This window comes from Microplitis mediator, chromosome 3 (assembly GCF_029852145.1).
Source record: "Microplitis mediator isolate UGA2020A chromosome 3, iyMicMedi2.1, whole genome shotgun sequence".
NCBI lineage: Eukaryota > Metazoa > Arthropoda > Insecta > Hymenoptera > Braconidae > Microplitis > Microplitis mediator.
Window position 1 is genome coordinate 19,836,287 of NC_079971.1, and position 12,050 is coordinate 19,848,336.

General features: G+C 32.1%; 1 protein-coding gene across 1 annotated transcript; it reads left to right on the forward strand.

The window, feature by feature from the left end:
* Positions 1-2,525: 2,525 nt before the first annotated feature.
* Positions 2,526-10,361, forward strand: LOC130664839 (putative ankyrin repeat protein RF_0381). The gene is made up of 2 exons (XM_057464972.1): positions 2,526-2,743; positions 8,270-10,361. The coding sequence occupies exon 2, from the start codon at positions 8,371-8,373 to the stop codon at positions 10,015-10,017; it is 1,647 nt and encodes a 548-aa protein (XP_057320955.1). The 5' UTR covers positions 2,526-2,743; positions 8,270-8,370; the 3' UTR covers positions 10,018-10,361.
* The last annotated feature ends 1,689 nt before the right edge of the window (positions 10,362-12,050 follow it).

Here is a 12,050-nt window from a genome sequence, read left to right on the forward strand (position 1 = left end):
ACGGCTTGTCTGACGAAAATTTTCAGTCAGACCTTTTTTGTAGGGAATTTAATTTTACATAAGAATAAGTGGAAATAAATTTTTTTTACTCCAATGTTTTAGCAATTCCGACGTAAAACATCAAATTATGAATTAAATTAAAAATAGCGATGATAGACTTCTTAAAATTAATATTAAGGGCTCAAACTTTCATGAAATTTTTTTTTTGTCATTCTGAATAATATTTTCAATATAGCTATGAAAAAAAAAAATAGTCAATTTTTTTGGCCCAGTCTAGTATACTCCATTTATATGGTTCTTATGCTGTACATAAGCGTTGGTTATACCGTATTTATACGGTAGCTACACCTCATTTACACAGTGGTTACACAGTATTCATACAATGTTCACACCGTATTTATACGCATAAATATATTGATGATTATGCCGCATTTATGCGGTGATTATGCCGTCTCACTCTTACAAGCTGAAAAAACTTTTCATATCTTTCAGTTTCATTAACAAGCAATCTTCAGATTCTATAACAGATACAATGTGTCTTACTACTACTTGCATTGTAAAATGACTCATTTGTCCACTATGATCTGCTTTCAATTGTTTAATAAAAAAATACCCCAGAGAGGAAAGTACCACGGGCCCAAGCTTGGCCCAGACTTGGCCCAACTTTGTAGAACCTTGGGCCAGGCTTGTAAGCCAGTCTTGGCCCAGCTTTGGTAGAAGCCTGGAATGATAATCTCGGGCCAAGCCTGGTTGCCACACCTGGCCCATGCTTGGTTACCAGACCTGGCCCATGCTTGGTTGCCAGACCTGGCCCAGGCTTCCAGGAAACGAATAAATTTAATTAAAAAAAATTTATTATTATTAACCTCGTAGAATTCATGATCATTAACGTTTTAATTATTTAAGGGAGGTAAATGATGTGAAAAAAACTCGGTGGAAATTCTGCTGGACTCTGGGCGCGAACTGCCGTCCTTCTGATTACTGGGTCCGAACGGTAGCTACTGGACGAACCTACTAACGTTGAACTGGTACATTTATATGATCTACTTGTATAAACCATGGGTATATCCAAACTTGGGTAATCCTACCTTGGCCCAAGCCCGGGTAATCATTGTAACGGCCAAGGCTAGGTTACCCAGTCCTGGCCCAAGCCTGGCTTGCCATTGGATGGGCAAGGCTAGGTTACCCAGTCTTGGCGTAAGTCTGGGTTGCCATTGGACGGCCAAGACTAGGTTACCCAGTCTTGGCCCAAGCCTGGCTTGCCATTGGATGGCCAAGGCTAGGTTACCCAGTCTTGGCCCAAGTCTGGGTTGCCATTGGACGGCCAAGGCTAGGTTACCCAGTCTTGGCCCAAGCCCGGGTAATCATTGTAACGGCCAAGGCTAGGTTACCCAGTCTTGGCCCAAGTCTAGGTTGCCATTGGACGGCCAAGGGTAGGTTACCCAGTCCTGGCCCAAGCCTGGGCCAATATAGGTGTGCCAAAGCTAGGTTCCCCAGTGCTGGGCCAAGTAGGGGCCCGTTGTTCAACTCTGGCAGCTCCTGTATGGGACAGTTTATTTTCACTTTCATAAAAAAAAACTTTTTTCAAAAAAATTTCTCTTATATTAAAAAATAAAAACTCTTGAAACTGGTAAAAATTTTTTAATTCAAACATAAAAATATGTTTATTTGCGGAAAAAAAATCTTCTTTTAATACAGTGTTTATAGACCGTACACTGTATTGGTGTTAAATTTACCCCCGAAAGCGGTGTGAAAATAACGCCGCCACCGGTGTAAATATTCTAGACCGGTGTTAAAATAACGCCGCCGCCAGTGTAGATATTCTTTACCGATGTTAAAATATTTTACTTTGTGAATATTTTTACTTACTCGATCACTTTAGTTAAACAATGTGCGTGCGTGCGCACGCGTGTATGTGTGTGGTAAATAACTATTTTTCATCGGCGTTGATTCTCAACTCCAATAATTGACATTATTAGACTTTTTACGAATTCAAGATTATTCCTATAGCTATAACAGGACTGATCTTGCAATTATAACAAGGTGGGTTCGGTTTACTCCGATATTACTCCGCTTTTACACTGGTTCGACCCCGTCGAATTACGCTGTCTTACCGGTGATATTTCATGTTACACCTCGTGGGGTTTAACCGTCCATTTTTAACATCGCTCTTCTTACAGTGTAGTGTACTTGTGACCAGACTTGGGCAAGATTGCTATGAGATTTTTATGTAGAAAATTTTTTTAAAATTATTGTAAGCATTCATTTACGAAATGACACGAAAATAATTTTTTTTTGTAATTTAAAAAAAAATCAATTTTTCATAATCGTATTCGAAAATTTCAATCGACTAATAATATCGATTAATCGATCTTTTTTTTTTGCAACATTAACTATACAACTACATGTTTATACTGAAGTTACTCTGAGAGCGTTCCCTTCAGTACTATACAATTCCCCTACCCTCACCATTGAATAATGAGTGAGCTCTTAGTGAGTCTAACTGTAGGTTTTAGTGGGTTCAGTTAAAACTTTTACGTGGCCCAATCGAGACGATAACCGACAGGAGCAAAAAAAAAGGTTCAATTAAAATAAATTGTGTTATATACATGATAAAACAATATTTTCAATTACATATTTACATATTAACGTTTACAAACCAAGTGTTATTATTAATTTAAAAAAGAATTCCTATTTACTAAATAGTTAGATTTTATCATCACTTTTTTTTTTTTAATCTCAGGTTAGTATTTTATTTTTTCCTGCAATCACTATATACTTACCATAAAAATGTATACCCGGGAAAAAATCATCAGACCTGATTATGCATGATCACGCATGCTTATGGCTGGCGAATATTCAGGCATGATCAGGCCTCTGAGCAAGCACAATCCCTAGAATTATTCAAAAAAAATAAAAATAACGATAATTCGATTTTAAATTAATTTATTTTGTTAGTATTGTTGTATAGTTAAAGTTTATTGGCTGAAAAGTACTTTTTTTATAGAATTAATAGAAATAATTCTAGTTATAAATTACGAGCAAAACTAACAATTAAATTAATCTTAATTATTAAGTGAAAAAAAAAATACAACTTTATTGATTATCATTATCAATTTGGCAAGAATTTAGTAGTAATTCAATTCTTCAATTTATTAAAAAAAAAAAAATTTTAATTAAATTTATTTTTAATTATTTTTTGGAAAAAAGGATTAATTTTAATTATTAATTCCGAGGTGAAAATATTTCAAACTGAAAAATTAACAATTTTTTTTCTTAGCCGAAAAAAGGCACAGGTAGTAACACGAGGCCGAAATTCGCTAGGCCGAAATTCATTAAGACAAAATATGATCGACAATGAAACTTAAAAATGGCTGACGTTAAAGACGAGGATTTATACGATTATTATTATAATCGTATAAATCCTTATTATACGATTATTTATTATTATTTGCATATTACTGTACAACTTTCGTTTTTTTACAGTTTTTTTTCCTTATTCTTAGTTTTAGTCTTAGTTTATTTACTTATTGCGATTATTATTATTTTTATTATTATTCTATTCGATTGAATAGAATAGAAATTATAGTATTTATTAAATAGTTATTTAATTGCCCGAGAGAAGTGAATTATATATGACCATATATTAAAATTTCCAATATACACATAGCTATTTGTAAAATTTCAATGAAATTAAAAAAAAAATTTACTCAATGTATGCATTTTTTTTTTTTTAAATGAAACTTCTTTACGGAGGCTAAATCTGAACGTGTTGAGACGAAAAAGGGGAAATAGCGTGAGAGGAGAAACATTGAGTGAAAGTTCAGAATAGGCGAGAAGAAGAATTGCTTGCGTGGCAAGCCTTATATATTTTACAGAGTGGGGGGAATTGAGAAGAGTCGAGTAGAATGAATGAGGATAGTGCATATGCGTCTTAATTTAACCACGTTTTCATATATATATATACAATATTGGCCATTAGATCTTGTCGGGTAGAATAGTCGGAAAAAAAGAAAACTCTGAAAATAAAAATATGTATAATCAGTTTTCTACGATATGAAAAAGTAATGAATTATAAAAAAAATATATATATATATTTAAAAATATATGTTTATTAATTAAATGTAAGATTATAAACATGTATTGTTAGGGTGCTTCGTTTGAAACGAACATTTTTTTTTTAGCGGATACAAGTAAATTTCGTTGTTCATGTTGAGAAAAAAATTCCTTGAAAATTTCAGCTCTTAATTTTAATTGTAAGTACTTCCTCCCGCGCATCAAAGTTTGCCCATTTAAAAAGTATGTAAATCGAATAACTTTTTTGCACACCTCAAGCACGAAAGCGCAGGTGTGCTTTATGGACGGTTTTTTTTATTCGACTATTTTATTCACATAAAAATCTTTCTACACTTTTTAAATTACTATAACTTAACCCAATTTTGAGCTATCGTTTTGAAACCAGTTTTTATTTGTAGAGTAATTGTTGCTTTTTAAAAATGTATAAAACGGTTTTGGTTAACTCGATCCATGTCGATTGTATCAGCTCCGAAAGACAATTTTTCACTTTTTTTATTTAATCGTTAATAGTGAAGAAACGGCTCATCTTACGGAAAATATGCAAAGGACCAATCTTTTAGGGAATTTTGCCTTCTACAAAATTTCATATGACACTCATATTGCCAAAATGCACTGTTCATGAGATACATGCATTTTAACATTTTATAGTAAAAAAAATTAGTACTATAGTAAGCTTACAATTTTTTTTACTTTTTTAAAAAAGTTCTGTTTTTTAAAAACAGTCAATTTTCGGAAAAAAATGTAATGGCCATCAATTATTTTTGTAGAGAATTGAACGCTTTACAAAAAAAATCTCTTATCATTTTTTGATAAATCCATATGTTCGAAAGTTATTGTAGCTGGAAGTCGAATCTACAGTAAATTTTGAGATCTTTTTACTTTTCCAGAAAAACTATCAGACTTATCAAAAAATGTTATGGGTTCTTTTTTGTAAACAATTTTATCCCCTACAAATTATTTTCAATAAAGTTCATTCGAATTCCGCATTAGTTTCTAGTTATTTCCATTTTAATGCCAAGCTCATAAAAATAATAGTCTTCTAATCGATTTTGAGAAGTTAACGTTAAAATGAAAATAACTAGAAACTAATGCTGAATTCGAATGAACTTTATTGAAAATAATTTGTAGCCAATAAAATTGTCTACAAAAAAGGTCCTATGACATTTTTTGATAAGTCTGATGGTTTTTCTGGAAAAGTAAAAAGATCTCAAAATTTACTGTAGATTTGACTTCCAGCTACAATAACTTTCGAACATATGGATTTATCAAAAAATAATAAGAGATTTTTTTTGTAGAGCGTTCAATTCTCTACAAAAATAATTGATGGCAATTACAATGCAATTTATGGTTCATTAGTCTAAAAAATCAGAAGAAAAAAACATTTTTTTCCTGTGTTATTCTTATGGGAAATCGAAAAGTGCAATGCGGATAACCTTAATATTAATGGCTCATATTTTCAGAGGCCTATTTTGGCATCTAAACGAAACTTTTGAGCCTGGTTACGAGAAAAAAAATCGGTTTATCGGTTAACCCTGCGGGCCAGCCCCAAAACTTCCCGCTGTTTTCGAGCTCGTTGAGCTCGAAAACATTATTGTAAATACATTTTCGAGCTCTTCGAGCTCGATAAATACTTTTGTATGCCATTGTCTTAAAAAAACCATTTTTTAGCATTTCTTTCTCCCACGATATCTCGCGAACAAATTAATCGATTTTGATGGTTGAGGCGGCAATCGACGTGTTTTATTAAGTTCTAAAGCTGATCAAATTTTGAAATTGATTTATCGAGTCGTTTTTGAGAAATTTCAAAAAAACCAAAAAAAAATTTTTTTTTTTAATTCTTTCGTCAACGGTTTCTCTTGAACGAATGAACCGATTTTGATGGTTGAGGTGGCGTTCGACGCGGCTTTAAAAGTTTTAGAGCTGATTAGATTTTGGAATCAATCCATCGAGCAAAATAAAAGTTATCCAAATAAAACATTTTTGAAAAAAATTTATTTTTGAATCCCTCCGAACGGACCCTACCGAATAAGCTCAAATTACGGCTTCAAGATATTTACAAGCCGCGTCGAATAACACCTCAAAGATCAAAATCGGTTCATCCGTTCAAGAGTTATGAATATTTACATACGTACGTACGTACACACATACATGCACTCGGACATCATCGTGAAATTAGTCAGGATAGCTTCCTAGAACCTTAAAACGTCAAAATCTGATAGAAATTCGGTTTTTGCAAATCGGACCGAAACCAATAACTTCCCAAATTTTTGAAAATTTTCAATTTTCTTAGCGAGAAGTTAAAAAAAATTTTTGTTTTATTTTGAAACGCCCTAATATACAATTAGCACGTTAGATGGCTATCAGATGACTTACAATTTCGCGCCCAATTTTAAAGTCGAAAATCCAAAGCTTACATGGTCGAAAAAAGGCCGATTTACCTGTCGATCATTTTTCGGCCTCTTTAGGAAGATTAAAAATTTTTCGGCCTTCTTCAATAAAATTTTATACAGTTTTGGCGTGATTTCGACCATATATTTTCATCTGGGTTGAACAAAAAATTTGAAACTAAATTTATTTTAATCTTCGATAAAAAAAAAACATTGTAATTCAACTACTATCGTCAAAATAAAAATAAATGTTTAATTATTTACATTTTTTCATCAAAAATATTTGCTTATCCCTGATCAAAAACTTCGATTAAATCCGATTGAAGCTCGATCGGATTTTAATCGTATTCAATCGGTTCAATCGGAGTTGTTAATCATGGACATTGATTAAATTATTTTTAATTCAAATCTGTGACAAAAATTCTTTGCAATGAATAAAAACTCATTGTTTTCTGCTAATATTGATTAAATAAACTAGAAATTAAGTAAAAAATGGAGTGTAGTCCATTCATCTATGATACGACTTTATAATTATAAATTTCCCGAGTCAAAACACAAATTCTAATTTAGTCCTCAAAAGCCTCAATTCCTTTGATGTTTTATTTACCACCCAGAAAGTAACTCTACTTTAGTACTCAAAATCCTTAATGAGAACTATGAGGTCTAAATGCGAATAATTTATCGATTTTTAATTATAATTAAGACCTCAAAATCCTCAACTAATGAAAAATTATACTTCGGACTTTGAAAAATTTTGGATAGAAAAGGGAGGGGGGAGCATACGTTGAATGAGACTTTTGAGGTTCAAATGCGGATAAAATTATTCCTGTATGTTTTGAGTATTTTGAGGCTCTAGTCTAGATCATGTTATTCTAGTTTAGTTCCCAAAGTGGTGAAATGGGTCGTAACTACTACTTTGAGGACTAAACTAGGATAACTTTCTATACTGTTGTCAATCTTAAAATTCTAAATAGATCCTCAAAAACCTCATTGAGAATTTTGAGACTTAAATCCGAATTTGTTTTTTGACTCGGGTTGTTTCATTTAAATAATGCAAAGTCGTAGGTATTCAATCATACATGCTCATACACGACCATGCTTTCCCAGTCATGCATGATTGAATATAGCTTTGCATCAATCATTCGTAATCAAGCAGAAATTCGCGTGCATCACGCATGCTCACGTATGATCATATAAAGCCATACTCAGTCATGCATGCTTATGCGTAACCATTCTTTGCCCGTCAAGCGTAGTCATACACGATTGAGTTTGACTTTGCATATATCATGCGTGATCAAGCATGCTTTTGTATGAGTCATGCATGCTCATGTACCATGCAAAGCCATACTCAGTCATGTATGACCATTATTTTTCCGCTAATCATTATCATTCAGATCATTCATGGTTGAGTATGGCTCTGCTAGATCAGGCATGGTCATGTATGCTCATGTAAAATCATACTATTATACAAGTTCATGACTGTTTATATATGACCAGGCATGATTTTCCATGAATCATGTATGTTCATGTATGACCATGCATGCTCATACATGTCTTTGCATGAATCATGCGTGAAAACTCATTTCTCGTTATGCACGATTGAATATAACTTTGCATGATCAGACATGACTTTGCATGAGTTATGCTTGATCGTGCATGCTTGGTCTTGCCTGAATCATGCATGAGCATGCTTGATTATGCATGCTAATTTTTTCCCGGGTATATATGTACATGTAAATTAGATTATTACAAATAAAAGAACTATACTAATTTACAATTAATAATTTATAAAAAATAATTTTCAGGACAAGAATAATATATTAGTTAAAATACTTTGACTAATTCTTGTGTGCATCAAATTACCAAAACTTAGAAAAAGAAGATTTGAAAAATATATTCAATTAAAATGCATACAATCGGCGTCATCAGCGAAACAAGTCTCTCCAAAATGACGATGATACTCATTCCCTTATCGAAGTGTACTAATGACCTTCAGGCTTCGCTATGCCGAGGAATTAAATGTGCAAATACAGAAATGGTCAAAGATTCTTTGGAGAAGGGTGCTGAGGTCAGTACCACCGCAATTTACGATCACTGGAACTACCATGGTGGATTAAGTGCCTTGGACGTTGCCGTAGATATGGGACTAGAGAAGATGGTCCAGGTTCTACTGGATCATAAAAGCTGCAACGTTAATTTCAAAGCACAGTCTGGCTTGACATCTCTCCATATTGCGGCGTTTAAGAATAATCTGACAATGGCAAAGAAATTAATAAGCAAAGGTGCAATGATCGATGTGTACTCTCCATTTCAATCTATTTTTAACTCGAAACTTTACAGTCGTGTGACCGTTAAAATATACCAAGACACGAAAGATCTGTATGGTGTGACTGCTTTGCAAGTTGCTGTGACTGCTAATAGTTTGGATATGGTTAAATTATTAGTAGACTATGGTGCAAATATCAACAGTCATTGCAGAAACCGGAAGGGTGATGGATACACGTCGTTGCATTTTGCTGTGATGCGTAGCAATATTGTAATGATAGATTTGCTACTGAGCATGGGTGCTAGAGTTAATGTCAAGATGAATACTGAAACAACAATTTTATATCTTGCTGTTTATACCAGAAACAAAGACATCGTTAAACGTTTATTAGATGCAGGTGCTCATGTTGACAGCAGAAGTAATGTGGATGGTTTTCATGGTATAACACCACTTCTTGAAGCCGTGAGACTCAATTTAAAAGAGATTGCGTTGATGTTAGTTGCCAATGGTGCTGATGTCAATGCCACGGCTAAACGTAAGTCAACTTCAACATACGTAAATGTTATTGACATGACTCTTGAGAATTTCGATCCCGATATGCTTGAGCTGGTGTTGAATATGGGTGCAGATATTGATAATTCTGAATTCCACAGCTATTCCATTCGTAGCAACAAAATGCTTCTAAAGTATGCAATTCAATTCAGGGATAACGGACTCTTTGTAAACGAAAAACTTACCAAGTGGGCTGATTCTAAAAAAAAAATAAAATACGACGATTTTGGGAATGAATGCAGAGCTCAAGTGGAGAGAAAGGATGAAGAAAAAATTGAGGATTGCTATGTTCGTTATTGCGATTTACTATTCAAAAATGCTGATCAGGTGGTGATATATGCAGATAATGAGAGTATTAGGAAAGCTTTAGAGCTAAGAAACGATGAGAATAAGTTGCCGTTATATACGCAGATCCTGATAAGAAAGTTTAAGAAGGAATACAAGCGTTACCGGTTGCTGAAAGAAGCTGCGGCACACCTAAAAGATATTACTTATTTGCCTTATTTATGCGTGAGACGAATCCTTATGTATTTCAGTAACTATGATTTATTGGTGCTTTTAGGAAGATTTGTTGTTAGACCTCCATATCCTGTTTCTATGAACAAAAAATATATGGGCAACGGTTGGCCCTCCGATCAAAGATCCCCAAGAAATATATTTTCGCGCTATTTGAGTTTTTTTACCTCTCGTAGTTTAGCAAGACGCAGAAAGTTTGCTGATTACAATTATAACTAAATTCTAGAGGAAGACTAGCGCCAGCAGCATGCTGAAAATAGTTGTGCATGACTTGCTTAAGACTCAAAGTCAACTTTTTGATATGGCTGTCTCAATCACTATATATAGTGATACAAATAACGTATTGTTTTTTATTAGGCTGTTGACCCATTTGAGTGGATTCTATGGGGACTTTTGGATAGGGAGGTGATAAACAAATGTGATAAAGGTGTAGGTGGAGTGAATGTAATAACTAAAAACCTATTTGTAAAAAAGAGTAATAAATAGTATGCTAAGAAGATTAATAATGCAGAAAAACTTTTAAGAAAAAATGTAGATAGTTATCAATGTAAAGTTATATTAATAACTGTACTGTACATTGCAATAGATAAATAAATAAAATACTTTGTATGTATCAAATATTTAAATTTATTTTGTGTTTTACCAACTTTATTACTAGTCTATCCTACCTCTTGTATGTGTCTAGATCGGAACCTAATTCTGATTATTTGAATTATTCATTTTTTTTAAAAGCACAATTGTAATTTTTTTGATTGAAAAATTTGCACCACAGTATTTGAAAAATAAAACATGCAATGATAAGATTAAAAAAAAAAAACACATTTTTTTTTTCGGAAGAAATTTCAAAAGTTTCATTTAGATATAAAAATACGTCTGTGAAAATTAAAGCACTTAATATTAACATGAAAAGGTTCCGCATTGGACTTTTCTATTTTTCATAAGACTAACATTGAAAACACTTTTTTTGCGTATTCTGATGTTTAAAACTAGCTAACGATGCATCGTAGGAAAAATCTGCAGATTATTTGAACGATTTGAGCTTTCAAAGTTATAACTAATAAATTAAAATGATTTTAATTATCCATTTTTCCAAATATTAAAAATTAAAATACTTTCAATTGCCCATTTTTCAAAAAATTAAAAATTAAAATAGTTTTAATTAACCGTTTTGGAAAAAATTAATCATCCAAATCGTTTTAATTAACAATTTTGGACGAAATAATTAATAATTAATACAATTTATATTAACCATTTTTTCAAAAATAAAAATTAAAGGGACTGTCATTTCCCATTTTCAAAAAAATAAATAATCAAAATCATTTCAATTCATAATTTTTTTAACAATATGGATTGTAATTTTTTTAATTAAAAAATTTGCAACCCTGATCACATGTAAGTAGAGTTACTTTTAATAATTTTTATAACATTAACACCGATTATTATTAAATAAAATTTTTTTAAAAATGTAGTCAAACAATGAATATCATGCTCTTAAAATTAACAACGAAACATAATTCTAAATAAGCAAATGTGATAATTTTGTCAATAAATGAAAGATGATCGGGTAGGCTGGAATACATTCCCGTTCGGCATGAATGTCAGAAAGTCATCTTATTGGTATCATAAAGTTATCTAAATAAATGATGTTATCTTTCTGATATCAAAAAGATCTTTCTCTCTCTCTCTCTCTCTCTCTTTCTCTGACATTCATGCCGATCAAATTGTTACAGTCGACTACCCGTCATAAGTCTGGTCTCGGGGACGTAGGGAAAATTTTCCTGGAAATTTCAATCTTCCCACCACCGTGCGTTTAGTTTTGTTTTCGACTATCCGTTATAAGCCTATTTTATTTTATATAATTTTAAACGTCATATTTATGTTTTGTTACATACGCGACTATCCCGATTTTTCTGGTGCTTATGGCGCTAAAATAAAAACTTATATTTTTACACAAATAATAATTATAACGATAACGGTATTGATTACAGTAATAATAAAAATAATAATTTTATTGATAAACATAATACTCAATAAAATTTTTCAATTGTAACAGAAGCTTTAAATTTAATTCATGATTATAATTTTGAACAATAAATTATATTTTACTTAATAATGATTAAATTATTCTTGGCGAAACATAAATAGTAAATTTTCATCATTAATTTGTCTATTTTTTCCTACTGTTAGTTTATAATTTTGACAATTTAAACAGAGGCTATAACGGCTTCTATGGTATGAAACTCTTTAGAGTG